Genomic DNA, 15884 nt, shown 5'->3' with positions numbered 1-15884 from the left:
AGAACTGTAAACTAACCAGATGTAGCCTAAAGTCTCAAAGGCATCAGGTTAGGAAATAAATCACAAAATGGACAAGAAAAGTGTTACCTTCAATACCAGCTAAGTGAAGAAGAATGCTTAAAACCAACACTGAACCACTGCGTTAAAAACTACATTACTTAAAGACAATATAAAACATGATAAAAATTATATCTTTAGACTAAGGAGAAAAATATTTGAATTTGCCTATGTGGTACCAAGCATCACCTTACCAGGCAAAGAACCTGTTGTTTAAAACACTGAATCTCCTGAATCCTAGTCTCAACATTTATGCTGATTCTCTGTGTGAAAGTAGCGTTGGTTCACCTTGATTCATTTTTAAGCAGATTAAAACAGATTCAGACCCTCTGTAGACACATTTGCCTTTATGAGTGGATTATATTAGACTGTTTTAATCTACTGTAATCCACTTCTTTTTTTTCCTAAGGACACATTTCTACAAATACTTAAAAAGTGTTTTGCTAGAGTATGTATGTATATAGAAGAAGGATGAAAGTATTTCTCCATTGTTTATCAGCAGTCCTGGTTAACAGGGGAGGTCCCAGACGACTGGAGGCTTGCCAGTGTGACACCCATCTACAAGAAGGGCCAGAAGGAGGACCTTTGGAACTACAGGCCTGTCAGTCTGACCTCGGTACCGGGGAAAATTATGGAGTAGATCATCTTGAGTGTGCTCAGCAGGCATGTGCAGGCCAACCAGGGGATCAGGCCCAGCCAGCATGGGTTTATGAAACGCAGGTCCTGCTTGACCAACCTGATCTCCTTCTACAACTAGGTGACCCGCCTAGTGGATGAGGGAAAGGCTGTAGATGTTGTCTACCTGGGCTTTAGTAAAGCCTTTGACACTGTCACCCACAGCATTCTCCTGGAGAAGCTGGCGGCTTGTGGCTTAGGCAAGTGTACTATTCGCTGGGTAAAGAACTGGCTGGATGGCCGAGCCCAGAGAGTTGTGGTGAATGGACTTAAATCCAGTAGGTGGCCAGTCACAGGCAGTGTTCCCCAGGGCTCTGTGTTGGGGCAATTCTTGTTTAATATCTTTATCAATTATCTGGATGAGGGCATCGAGTGCACCCTCAGTAAGTTTGCAGATGACACCAAGTTGGGTGGGAGTGTTGATCTGCTTGAGGGTAGGAAGGCTCTGCAGAGGGACCTGGACAGGCTGGATCGATGGGCCGAGGCCAATTGTATGAGGTTTAACAAGGCCAAGTGCCAGGTCCTGCACTTGGGCCACAACAACCCCATGCAACGCTACAGGCTTGGGGAAGAGTGGCTGGAAAGCTGCCAGGCAGAGAAGGACCTCGGGGTGCTGGTTGACAGCCAGCTGAACATGAGCTGGCAGTGTGCCCAGGTGGCCAAGAAAGCCAATGGCATCCTGGCTTGTATCAGGAATAGTGTGGCCAGCAGGAGTAGGGCAGTGATCGTGCCCCTGTACTCAGCACTGGTGAGGCCGCACCTCGAATGCTGTGTTCAGTTTTGGGTCCCTCACTACAAGAGAGACATTGAGGTGCTGGAGCATGTCCAGAGAAGGGCAACGAAGCTGGTGAAGGGTCTGGAGCACAAGTCTGATGAGGAGCAGCTGAGGGAGCTGGGGTTGTTTAGCCTGGAGAAAAGGAGGCTGAGGGGAGACCTTATTGCTCTCTACAGCTACCTGGAAGGAGGTTGTAGCGAGGTGGGGGTCGGTCTTCTCCCAAGTAACAAGCCATAGGATGGGAGGAAATGGCCTCAAGTTGCGCCAGGGGAGGTTTAGATTGGATATTAAGAAAAATTTCTTTAGTGAAAGTGTTGTCAAGCATTGGAACAGGCTGCCCAGAGAGGTGGTGGAATCGCTATCCCTGGAGGAGTTCAAAAAACGTGTACACGTGGCACTTTGGGACATGGTTTAGTAGGCACGGAGGTGTCGGGTTGACTGTTGGACTAGATGATCTTAGAGGTCTTTTCCAATTTTAATGATTCTATGATTCTTAGATTTCTTGGAAAATCAGGATTTTGAGATGTTCTTAGTGAGAAAGCATTGTGATACTATGATTTTGTGCATGTCTGTCTATGTATCTTTCAATTTATGTATCATGAAGTTTGCCTAGCCTTTTCCTAATAATAGCCTTTTCTGCCACTTGCTACATTAGTTGTTTCCTTCCTTGTTTTTATGTAGCTTCAGAATCACTTTGATTCAAAGAGAATGGTGATAGCACTCAGAAAGCTAAATGTCCACTGCCAAAAACGTATCATTTTCATTTGTCATTTTATTTGGGATCAGATGCTTCACATAATTTGCTGTCTAGTCTGAGTTGTTCACAGAATAGAGAGATGCAATTCCTTCTGCCGAGTTCTCTTTTCTAAATTGGTTGCAAATATTGTCTATGATGGTGGAGATTCTTCCTAACAGTTTTCAGTAAAGCAGTACGCTGTGGAGTCACGAGTCAGGTTTATGTCACTTCACTCCTTCAGCCATCTCCCAGAACTGTACTATATTAAGCCCACGTTATCGTTTGCCTGTTCTTCACTATCAGATAGCTACTGTTGAAAATTCAAAGCTTTTCTCAATGGTTGCATTATAAAAGCATTTCATAAATGATTTGATTCAATGCTTGGGGGTTGTTAAGTAAACTGTTTTGCATCATATCCAGCTCCTTTCACCAACTGAAAAGAGCAGAAGAAAAGATATAGTATCTTTAATGCACACTGATTTTCTTCCTCTCCAGAACAGTGCTATTTCATGAACTTCAGTTTCTCAACCAAAATGCTTCCTTGCAGGATGTATGTATTCTCTTATTAGACATGCCATTGTTTTGATTTTTTTTTGTTTGTTTTCTTGTAAGAAAGTGTTTCTCTCTGGGGTGCATTGCTTGCCTAGTCAAATTATGTTTACTAAACACCTGTACATGTACTTAGTTGTTGTAATCACTTATTGTGACCACACAATACTTACTGTGTACTTATTATGATTACAATGTATTTTCCCTTCGGCGGACAACGTGTATCTCTTCCAGTCAATCCCTTATAAACAATGGCACTTCAGGGTTTTTTCAGGATTAAAAACCAGTGTGATTTGAACTCCATCAAACTTCAAGTGTGCTATGGGAGAGGAGAACAAAAGCCAAATGTCTTAATCATATTTTTAGATTATTTGATAAATTTCCATAAAAGGATCTCAAAGAACAAAGTTCAGCATAGAATGGCATGATAACATCTGCAGTTTCAGTAATATGCATTTGTAAAAACTTTATTTTTTTATGTGTATTTTGTGATAATGAAATTGATTTCAAAAGAGGGGAGAAGGAATGCTTTCCAGTGGTAGTCATTGTTACTAAAGATGATGCCACCTAATGAGTTTGAAAACAGATGTATAAAAAATTAGTTGCAACTGTAGGCAAAGTGTAGAGCCCCTTGACTTCCCCCTTGCAGAAGCAACTCACATCCTGTGAGCGTTCTTTCAGGCACTGGAACACAAAACCTTTAAAAGTGCCCGACTGCTTCACTGCATTCTGATCTCACTTTTCCAGCAGATGGGCATAAGACAAAGCAACAGGTACATTTTGGAAAACTCCTTCACCAATGTTCATCCTTTAGTTTGTCACTGACTGACTGACATGGGGACTGTATTTATAGTGGTAGATTAAACAAGCCCAGGTCTGTTTTCTCTCCTGGAAGTCAATTGCCTCCACAGCCTCCTTCCGTACAACTGGACTTCTTAGTTACCAAGGCAAAGTGACCTCATGTGAACCTGTGCTAACTCTCAGGTTGTGTTCAGGAGTTCTTTTGGAGAGTATTAATTGGCCTGAGCCAAAACCACCACTTTCTGAAAAATTACAAGTACAGGTAATCAAATTCCATGGTGGGAGAATGTTTCCTAGCACCATTAAATTTTCACATGGGAAAAACAGACATAGTCTGTGCTTTTAACATATTACTCTAAACTTTATAAAAGCTTTGTAATGGCTCTGTAAGCTGTAATTCCTTAAAAATTCTTACTGAAATAATCCTTTGGAATGGAATGTTATTTTAAATTAGATTCATGCATTAAAAACTTTCTTCAGTCTTCTGGGTTCAGTTAAGGGAGCACAGTGACCACACAAAAGGATGAGTCAGAGCGAGCTGATTCACAGGCAAAAGAATAGAAAAAGTATTCTTCCCATAAGCTTTATTTTATTATTTTGTAACTTTATATACACAGCTGTAGGAATTCGTGATTGTATCTCTGATTAGGTAGAGATACACAGAACAAAGAGCAGTACTGAGCAGTGTACAGGGAAGCCTCCCCTATGAGATTCTGAGCGTATCTTCTTGAACTGTCCTTTTGAATGCAATGGGCCTATTCATGTGAACGTAATAAGTAAAATATATGTGAAAGACCAGGCTGTGTGCATAAGCCAAATATCTGCACTTCTGTTGCTGTTTATGAATTGCCACACTGATTCTACAATGAAAATTATTCATCCTTACCATGAAAAGGTGATCACAGGTAGATACTCTGGCTGCTTGCTTTTAATGGGGGAATGTATTAGCAGATAAATATTTAGTTTTTTCTGCATCCGGAAAAATAATCAAAAGAAAAAGAAAGATGTGTTACACTATGTTGTTTTTGTTTGCTCGCTAGAGCCAAAGACAGAGCACCAAAACATGAATAAGCTGTAATGACAGCAAAGTCACGTAATGACTCTGAACAAATGAAATATGTAATATTTAGTCATTGCTCCTCCAGTCAAACCTCTTTTATTGTGGAATGCAATGCCAAACCCTTTCTAAAATTTTTCTGCCAGTATCAGTCTTGAAAGTATATGCTGAGTCATTTGCACCATCTGTTATCTGTGCACATATCAGCAGAGAGAAATGTTGAGACGTTTCGGAAGACATCTGCTTATTCCCCTGAGCTTACCGATTCAGTTTTTTTTCCTTAAATCATATGTACTTACACACTTCCTAAAATATGCTCTTCTTCCTTGCGCTCCTTAAGATTTTTAGAATAACAGCAGAATTTTTAGTCTTCCAAGTCTGATCCCACCTTGCCTTTGTTAACTACTTTTGGAAAACAACAAGAGATTCTTAGTAATAATAGCTGTGATAAGAAGTAGAGGTTTTGCATGATAGTACATTCACCATTGGATGAGTTTTGAAACAATAAATATTGCACAACTTTCCCATTGGCCAACTTGGTTATTCATTGCGGTATTCAAACAACTCTTTGAAAGTTGAAATGCTGAGATGGTATTTTGCTGTAATTTTCTGTCTGAGATTTTAACTAACTTGTCATTCTAACGTACTGTATGAAGCCAGAGGCAGTAAATTATGCAACTGACTGATGGACAAGTGTGTAAGCTATATATCTATATCAAAATTTATATATGGATTACTGTTGAGATGATAGATTTCATACAGAGGCCCAATTCTAGTCTCATATCAGTGTTTCATGCATATAATTAGTTGACACAGGGAAATTACTGCTAATGGATATAACTTGTTTTCTGAAATACGAAAGCAGAGCCAGAATTTGCAGACATGTAGATGCCAAATCGAAAGCACGAGAAACATTTGAGGACAATAAAACTTTTGTAGACAATAAAACTTTTATGGAAAGTTAAGTGCAACAGTTGGAAGGATTTGGCCATTGAACTTAGATGATGCAGGATTTGGTAAGAAACACGTGTCTTTTTTTCTAGTTCTGTCTGACATACCTACTAGAAATGTCATTAACATGCAGGTATAGCCTTGTCTTAGCACACCTTTTTGATTAGTTAAACTATATTTTAAATAACTCTTAAATTTAAGAAGTCCTTAAGAAACTGTTGGAAATAATGGCTTGCAAATAAATATATACAAATAACATGTTATGGCCATATAAGACACAAATACAGTTTAATTGAATTCCCATTGGAAAGGACTGTAATTTTTACAGTAGCTTTGACCAGAAGTGGCTCATGTCCTCCACATTTTAGGCAGATGTTTCCTTGGGGCCACTACTGCATTACAGTATGTGCTACCATGGGAGCAAAGATGCTTTGTGTTTTCTTCGACCTTTGAAGCCCCACCCTGAACTTGACATTCGTTTTGTGCAATAACTTTCTGTGACAACGTTAAAACCAGGGGACTTACTTATGGACTGTCTAGCTGCCTCCAAGTTCATAAATTAAAAGTGCCCACTTTTAATGGGCACTGGGGTAGGGCTGGGATAGGAACTACCTACTGTGTTCATAGTATTAGTCTCGTTTGGGTTTCAGCACAGGACAAGCTCATGCCAGCTGCCTAGAAGGAATGGTTCCTCACCCACACCAGCTCCAAAGTAGACCTGCCATTGCTTGGGACAGTGCTACGTGTTCAGTGCCACACCAGGGGTGTTTCGAAGAGTATACCCATGTGAACCAAGTTCTAGAGCTTGTAGATGCTTCCTGATACTTTTTAATTTACTAGCATAGACACAAACCATCTATATCCTGTCAAGATTTGTATCCATCTTCCCTCCTTCGCATACAGCTTACTTTCAGAACAACCTAAAGGCAATGGTGGGCATGAATGGATGTGTGTGATGGATTACAGGGCAAACTCTTACGGGTAGGGACAGGCTAGTTACCCACTCCTACTGCAGTTTTGAAAGGGAGAATCAGCAGTGTGAGTTCAAGATCCTTGTAGAAACCACTTCACTTAATTCCAAAGTCAATCTTTGCTCCATGATTGCAAAGCACGCCCTTGCAAACTGAGAGGACCATTTCTGTGACACATGCAGTCACCATGATGGGAAAGGAAAAAGGAACTGAGTCAAAAATGTGGAAACCACTACTGTCTGTGCAATAGTCTGCTTGTTACAGGATTTCTAAATCAATTTGTATCTCAGTGCATGGGTATGGCTGAGGGAAGATAAGCTGTGCCTGAGGGAATGACTACAGTATGGGAGTGGAATGGGTTTGTCTGATGACAACAAAATCTCCTCATAAAAACCTCAATAGATTCCAGTAATGTAGAAATGCTTTCTTAATCTGCTGAGAAAAATAATTTGCCTTTTATTGTTGTCCCTTAGAAAGTGCCGTGTGACCTTTCTGTGATTTTAAGTTAATATTACAAAAAGTTATTTCTATCAGGTTCATGTGAAATTATGAGACAAAGGATAGCATCCTGCAGTGAAGGAAGAGGCTTGGAAACAGACCTTTAAAAATCAGAAATGCTCCGTGATTAATGTGTTCTTCAGGATAACAGCTAGGTTAATGTATATACTTACAGAACTAATTGCAAATGATCAGTGACCATTCCTTTCACAAATGTGAGGATTTCCTAATGTCATCAAGCTAGATTATGTAATCAATCCTCGGATAAACAGCTTTGGTATTTCTCACAATTACAGTCTTTAATAGTTTTTCCAAATTAATGTCATTTCATTTAAAACATTTTAAACCGATTACTGCTAATCTGGAAACAGTCATCAACCCATTGTCAACTAAGAAGTTAAATGCCCTTTTTTACTGATTGGTAAGAGATTTTTTCAGCTCATAGAGGTTTATGTTTTGGGGGTTTTTTAATCTATACATTAAAACCAAAATATGGCCATTTAGAGAAAATTTGACATGTATTTATATAAATATTAATATTTAACAATTATATTAGAGAAAAGCTGACTATATAAACACAGGATTATTTATTTCATAGGATAGACTTTTATTAACTCAGGGATATTGTCTGTGAATGTGTTATGTAAAAATCTTGTTATGATGCAAGTGCAAAAATGCTTCTTATTAAAAAAAAAAAAACTCTGTAGGCTAGTAGCAGAGGAATTGCCACTCCTCACTTTTGTACAGCAAAGAGCAGCACATTGGAATGGGGCTGTGGAAAATTCCAGCCTCACATCGAAACAAAGTTAGAGTTGCTCCTGCCAGACCCTTAAGTTATACAACACAAGTAGAAAAATAATTAAATAACAATAAGTATTATTTCATATAGGAACATTGGTAGTAGCATACATGATTTATAGGATTTGACATGAGAACCAATGTTATTTTTAAGTGGTTTCTATATTTGGGGTAAATCATTGAACAACACAGGTAACTGTACTGAAGTTTGTACCCTCTGCAACGGTATTTGTTCAGCATCATCTTAAAAAAAATCCCCATAGAAACTAAAAAGACCCATGTTTGCAACTGATTCTACAAGAACCTATTGATTAATAAGGAAAAGAAACACGTAAAAAAGCATTGGCAAGTATTTTCAGCAACCAAATCCGAGTTGAATTCAAATGTTTTGTGAGGCTTTTTCACCAGGTCTTTTTCTCCTTCTGCTAAACCCTTTCTACCCATCTGAGGACCAGCTCCTCAGGGCCATCTATTCACAGATGTCTGAAATGTGCCTAGCCTGGTACAAGGCCTATCACAAGCTATATTGTAATATCTAATGCTGCCTGTATAACAAGATGGCCATTTGAGATGGCCTTGACCTCCAGGCTGGATTCAGATACAATCATAACTGTTTGAGGTGTTGGATCCTACTTTGGCTTATATACAAAGGTAGATAGGTGGTTAAACATATATTTGTTTATTTTGTTGTACATTTTTAGTTATTTCTCTTCTGTCATTACAGGTCACTTATTCCCTCATGGTACTACTTCTCAAGTAGTATTTATTTTTCACTCACCCTGTTACATTCTTAGTAGAAAGCCTTCCTTGTATTTTGTTTCTTTTTGCTTCTCCTCACTTCCATTTTCTTATTCTTTATTAAAGACAATGGTATTTTACTTGAAACTGTAATTCACAGACTTGTAAAGGATGTCAGTCAAGAAATAAAATCAACCAGCATTTGGATTAACTCAGACTTTGATGTGAAAATGTCATTTTACTGAAAGAATCTTAATTGAGATTTATCACACCAAGGATATGATAGGAAAGATTCATAGACAAGATCAACATCAGCTTTTATTTTTATTTAATATTTGTAATAGTTTTGCTAAAAAATATAGTTTAGGAGCAAGATCCACTGTATGGAGCCCTGCAACAACTGAGGTTTTGATGTTACAACCTCTTGAATACTGTGGCTTTCATAATGCTACTTGTAGCCTTAAAAAACAGATATATTTTTTTCCAGCAAGCAGTTTATTGTTTTCCCCAATATAGCCTATATCAAGCTGCAACTGTTAAAGAATTTGATATGGGTCTCTAACAATTCCCTTATTAATTATTTCCATCCAAAGGAGATTGATACCAGCTGGAAGGAAAGTCCTTCAGCATAGACTGTGCCTTGATTGCTGTAAGCTGCTTTCCTGAGAGACAGGGAACTTGCATTAAAATACCTGCACTGACCCAGACAGCAAGGAGTTTCTGTGCTCTCTAGCTGGGTATTTGAATCCTGAACTGGAGATTTTTCAGGGAAGCTTCTTCAGTTCTTTCATTTTTTGAGTATTTTTTAAAGCCCCAAAACAAAAGGTAACTTATTTCCTTGTTGCTCAGTGAAACCCCCCTAATTCCCAGCAGTCTAAAATAGTTCTTCTTTTTCTTTTTTTTTAAGTACGGACATCGAAAACCTATTCCTTAGCAGTATTCACAACACAAAATTTTCACTTGTGAAGACAGAAACAGCTCACAAATCTGAAAAGCTTTAACTTAGAAACAAGTGTAAATACAGAGGAACCATTAATTTGTAAGTTATTATATTACTGAATAAATAGTAATTGTCATCTGCAATCCAAGAATTGTTAGCTTATTCCCTGTTACCAGTTATTTTAGCTAATAGGGGGTCTAGAAAAAGCATTTTGGTAGATGAAAAGCACAAGAATAGTTAGTAACCTTGGCATTTAAATGGCAAGAGAGCAAGCCTGAAGCTCTTTGAGAAACAAGAGCGTCTGAGCAAAGCTTGTATGGGTGGAAGACAGACACAAATATTGATATTTCGTATGTAAATTTTATATATAAATGCTACTGCTGATTTGGAGATTTGTTTATGTTAACGGGTTTATTATTTTTGTTCCTGTATATTAGACACTATACTGGATAACTGCCTAATATTACTTATGTCATCCCAGTTCTTTCTTCTTCACTTCCTCTTTTCTGAAATTATTCTCAGTTCCTTGTGGTAAATACTGTGTCTTCTCATGTATACTGCGTGCCTCCAAGCACAATTTGTTTTCCTGGTCACTGGATGATCAACAGCTATAAAACTGTTCTCGTTTCATTCCTTTGGCAAGGAAAATAGAAAAATCTGACAAGGAGTCCCAGGGCTTTTTGGAATGTGTTAAAGTGTCTGCTTTTCTCTGGGAACAGCCCCTTTGACTGTCTGTATGTGAAGCTAAAGGGAGGATGCTGACAACACCTTTGCAATTGTAAAAGCTTGTGAGTGAGCTGTCAGGTCCTTCTTATCTCCCAGAGAGAATGGGAAGGGGTAGCTGCACATCAGAAATGCAGGACCCAGGTATTCACCTTTTCTTTTCAGCTGGGTTTCACAGACCGCGAACATGGGTTTGCTATGATTGCAGAATAAACAGACTTTTGAATTGAAATGCTTCTGGTGTAAACACAATATTACAAGAAAAAACAGGATAAGCAGAGGTTACGACAAATAATGCTTTTTTTCTGTCCTTGGGAAGTGAAGCAGCTGGTAAGATGAAATGTGGTTATGTGTTAAAATGAACAACTCTGAAAAGAAAGAAATGGGGCCATAGGACTATGTTCATGCATATTAAAACAAAATACTACCTTCTTGTGCTTGATAAGTCTGCGTGCTCAGCTCTTTCTAATCCGTCTGCCATGGACTGTAAAATAAAATTGACCTTTAGTCTCCTTGTAATTAGGTTAACACCCACCTTTAAGAATACAACCATGTGCTAAAAATAGTCAATTTTATTACGTCTCACTGTGCTAAGTATTATCTGGCAGAATCTCTGACGCTTTATCTAACAATCAATTTAGAAGGAATATCTCCTCTCATGCACAGAGGATACATTACCAGACTGCTCTTTCAGAGCCAGTAATCTATGATCCCACTATACAGGTACAAAGGTATTTTTCCCTTCAGCTGATTGCTGGCTCAGTCACTTGTCTCTTTTCTTGCAGAACGATTCCTGGGGAAAGCAGTACTCATATGCACTCTTCAAAGCCATGAGCCATATGCTTTGCATTGGTTATGGAGCCCGCGCCCCTGTCAGCATGTCCGACCTCTGGATAACCATGTTGAGTATGATCGTGGGGGCAACTTGTTATGCCATGTTTGTTGGTCATGCCACTGCCCTCATTCAGTCTCTGGATTCCTCAAGGCGACAATATCAAGAAAAGGTAACTCATTTTAACGTAACTCCTTAAGTCTTGACATAGATTAATGGGATATTTTAACTGTGGAAAAGGCCATATGAGTTTACATTAAATAGTCTAGTAGCATCTGAATCCTGCAGCAGATTTCACTGAAAACGAACGAATTCGGAACGCGCCATACGTTCAACATATTCCTGCAAGAACCCACTTTCCTTAGGAAGGAGACGGTTCTGTGTGTCACATGCATTGAATGAAATCTTGGATGTGAAACTTGCTTTAAACTCCGTAAAATCTTCTGTGAAAACTCCATCCCCTGGTTCAGACTGTGCTTTGTACCGTTGTGCTACACTCTGTAGGTAGGTTGAACAAAGGCCCTGAGCTCGGTAGCTTGGGCACATCTATACAATTTCCTTTGGATTGCAGTTAGGGATAACTTGAACATATCAAAAGAATGGCCTTTACATAAGAACCAGACCAAATCAATTAGTTTTGTTTGTAACTACCTCAGAGAAGTGCTGAAAAAAGATATGAGTAGGAAGGATTGGGGTGTTTTCTTTACAAGCAGGCAAAGAGGGAGGAATTGAGAGTGTGTGAGAGAAAAAGAGTTTACATTCAGTTTTGTTAAGCTTGAGATGCAGCAAGACCACGGGGTCAATATATCCGAGATGATGAGAGGTAAGGGATGAGCTATAAGTCCAGTAACAGAAAGACACATTAATCTCACAGCTGTTTAAAACAGAAGTTTGTAAGCAAGAAAGCCCACACAGTGATATCTTGAAACATAAGCAAGAATGAGAGGTTTAGAAGGAGAGGAAGAGTGAGCGCTAAAACCTCTAAAAATTGGAGCTCTGTCAGTGACCACGTGACACCCCCTAATCCATGTCAGTATAAAGTCACGGGGCGAATCCTGGTAGGTCACTTAACCCAAACTAACTGGCTTGTTGGGTCTGTTCTGCCAGCTGAAAGGGAAGTAATTTTATCAAAATGGGACACTTGTAGGGAGCTGTGGGGCAGAAACATCTTAACCATGGACATGAAGGAAGACATAGGGAAGGAAACCCTAAACCTAGTGTAACTGGTTTCATTAGAGGTTAGGGTCAACAGATGTACACACACATACACAGATGTATGAAATCAGCAGAAATGTCACCATCTACCTGAAACCTCATTTTAATTGTTATCCTCAGACCTTGCTGGCTGCAGCATGATATCACAATGTTTTGAGCATCAGAAATATAGTGCATGTGTAAAGATATTCATATATTTTAAACTGTGTTGAGTAAAGCCAGTTTCATTTGCATTTTTGGTGTAAATTAAAACCCAGCAGCAGACAAGTGGTATTGCATTTCTCGTGTTTTCACAGAACAGCAAACAAAGCTTTTTTTTTTTCTCTGTTTTTAATGCACACACTTTATTAAACATTAGCATAGAAATGTCTGGCATTTTTCAGTTCCTGCAGCTCTCAACATTTTCATTCTTCTTTTTGTTTTTATTTCTTACTTGTTTCCTGACATCAGAGGCAAAAACATAGCATGGCATTGACAATCAGGAATGAAAGAAATGAGCCAGAAATTGCATGTTTCTGTGCTTTAGAAAAATGTTTCTCTTTTTCTGGCAGCCATTTGTATGCCAGTTATTATGGGCTAGAGCTAAAGAATGCCTTAATTCAAGAAGTTTTTTCTACTGATTTCTGAGACCTTGACATCGTATGTATATTATCAGCTATAACAACTGTACTGACATGTTTGTATATTCATTCCCATTGCTTTGTTATAGTTTAATCATATATTTTGAAATAAATCTTTGATTATAGCCTAAGAATTATAAGCCATTAATATATACTGCTAATCAATATTGTATATTTTTCTTTACTCTGCAAACTAGATAAATGAGTATTTCAAAGACCAGTTTGTGCTGTCCATTTTGTCAGCATATTTTCTAAATTATTTGCCAATAAAAATAGTTTATATTTCACGTAACTGAGACTTGAAAAAAGGTAAATCAAATCTCCAGCCACAGGTTTCAGAGTTTTAATATATATACTGCAATATCTATTTTTGCCTAGTGCATTGCTTTTTTTTCTCCTGGAATTAAAAAATTGGAAAAATCAGGAGGCTGTGACTTGTTTTGATTTTTTGGGCTTAAATGCTAGGATCAACTTCTTTTTTTAGTCTTACATATATAGGATTGTGTATTTCTTGGCTCCATTGTTTTCTTTATAAGAGTTACAGAAAATTTAATTAACAGGAATTGCTAGGCAACATAGAATAATAGCGGAGATGAAGAAAGAGTTTGTTCTTTGGTTCTTCTCTGAGTAATATCATGCCAAAATCTTACTTCTCTTTTTTTCCTGACTGTAGCTGACTGTTTTTTCTGCTGTAGCTAAAATAATATCTCATAAATGTATCTGTGGAATGCAACTAAGGGAAGGAGAGTTCTGATCCTTCTCACACTGAAGGCAGTTAGAAGTGACATATTTGCTGAAATCACCAAATCTTCCTCATTCAGATCCTCCCAAAGCTCAGGGTATGCAAAACTAGAACAGGCGTAATTCAAAATGGAAGAAATAAACACAGGAAGACAAGAGAGAGCTTTCATTAAGCCAAATACATCAAAACCCATCTAAGAGCACCGGCTAAGAATTTGACCTGTGCCAAGCATTGCATGCTGAGAGAAATCAAAGAATGGTAAGAAAGCAAATATTGCTCCACATGTTTACTGTTATGGGCCAAAGACATCATTTATCAGAGTGGTTTAACAGTGATTATAAGCTGTCAAATGTAGAAGGTAGACAATAAAATCACATACCAAGAAATGCTACAAAAAAGGATGCATTGGTACATTCTGGTCACTTTGAGGAAGTTCAGATGTTTTTCTGCTGAAGTGGGTGGAACTGTTCTCAGAGAAAAAATACCTCTCAGATTGAACACATACATCAGATCTTGGTATCAATGAGTGATGGGCCAATACCTGACAAAGGAGAAAGACATGTCCAACCCAAGTATACTCAATCCATATCCCCTTTTCAGTAAGAAGGTCTGACAGACCATTCTACCTTGTAAAAGGACAGAATAAATCAATGAATCAATAGCATTTTAACACTCTCCTTCCCATCTTTGGTATAAGTCAAAGATGAATGCAGTAGTAAATAAAAGTAATATTTTAAGTGATAACTCCTTTGACATTTTCTAGTATCTAGGAAGTCACCACATCTCAAAGACATTTGCCTTTGCAAAGGCAACATTTATTTGAAACAATTAGAAATGCATATGCAGAACTTGTTAACAAACCAGTGTGAAACAAAGCAGCCAAATGAACAGTCACTTGACAAGGAGCTAAAGATCATTAGTAAAATATTTCTTCTTCCTTTAGATGTTGGCAGTTTTTAATAGGAAGATGTTCACCTAATGCTGTGGATGTCATTGAATAGTCTTGATTGAAGACAGGTTAATATTTCCTCTGTTCCAGTCTGTCACGGGCATAAAATATCCAGGAACAAAGTCACAACAAGCTAATAGAAGCAAGATTTGTACTAGCATACAGATTATTTCATGCTCATAAAGATTTTTAAATTGGTTTGATAAAATGACAACTATTAGATCCATTTTCATTACGCTATCATTATGTATATTTTGATTTTTCTCTACTGGTAAGCAGCTCAAAAAACTGTATGAGGTTTCAAAATAGGAAAACCAATCAAAGCAATTTAATCAATTGCAAGTAGTAAAGAAGCATACAATATATTTAATTCAACCATATATATATCATATAAAATTTAAAAAAATGACAACTATCTTCATATAGTGGATGCTGTCCCAGTCATGGGAAGATATGTTAAATCATTATTAAAACTGTGAAAGAATTCTGGGCTTGACATCAACTTCAAATGTCCCAAATGACATCTCCTTCTAACCCTATTCTCTGCTTTTATCTTATGGTCTTAATTTATGGTCTTTTAGCACATCTTCAGTTAAATCAGTCTTGATCAAACGGAGAAAAGGACCTAAACGTACTTTTCTACAGAGAAAAAGCAATAATTGCATATAAAGATAATTTAAAAGCAACTTACCCAATTGGCAATAGGGTATTTTTACATAGACAGCATTAGGATTTGAAGCACAGATTGCTCATTTTTCATTTCTTAAGCATCCAAAGAAATGTTTGCAAATGAATAATTGGGTTAGAGCAGGGGGGTGACTTTAGATTTTCCAGCACAAGACCTTGCACTAGCTTTTCGAGTCTGCTCCTCACACCTCCAGTTTGGATATCTAAATTGTCTGTGTAGTCCATGGGGAGACACTCGACATGCGCTTGCAAGAGGCATCAAGCTCTCAGGGACAGTTTTTGGGCAGCAGAAGCCAAAGCATGTTACCATTTCCCTTCACCTCCGTGAGGCTGCAGTACATACTTGAGCACCTTGTGCACTGAGACATCTGAGGTCCTACCTTCGAAAACTGGGAAGGGGGACCACCTCTTCGTGCTTCTTTCTCTGAGCAGTTATTTTAGGGTGTGGTGAAGGGGCTCTGCCACAGAGTAAATCAAGACTTGGTAGCCACTCATTCAGCCACTGATGCCTCTGCATTTTCTTATGTGGAATAGGAGGCAGCTCTTTGATGTTTTCCTAAGTTTCAAGCA

The 15884-nt window shown here is 38.2% G+C and overlaps 1 protein-coding gene across 1 annotated transcript in view; it reads left to right on the top strand.

Annotated features, from left to right (window-relative positions):
• Positions 1-15884, top strand: part of HCN1 (hyperpolarization activated cyclic nucleotide gated potassium channel 1) — a 208130-nt gene that overhangs the window by 123155 nt on the left and 69091 nt on the right. The window contains exon 4 of the mRNA XM_075527431.1: positions 11055-11273. Coding sequence (XP_075383546.1) covers positions 11055-11273 — 219 coding nt within the window. The remainder of the gene's footprint in view (positions 1-11054; positions 11274-15884) is intronic.

The sequence above is a fragment of the Mycteria americana genome, chromosome Z (assembly GCF_035582795.1).
Source record: "Mycteria americana isolate JAX WOST 10 ecotype Jacksonville Zoo and Gardens chromosome Z, USCA_MyAme_1.0, whole genome shotgun sequence".
NCBI lineage: Eukaryota > Metazoa > Chordata > Aves > Ciconiiformes > Ciconiidae > Mycteria > Mycteria americana.
This window is presented reverse-complemented; position numbering and strand designations above follow the sequence as displayed.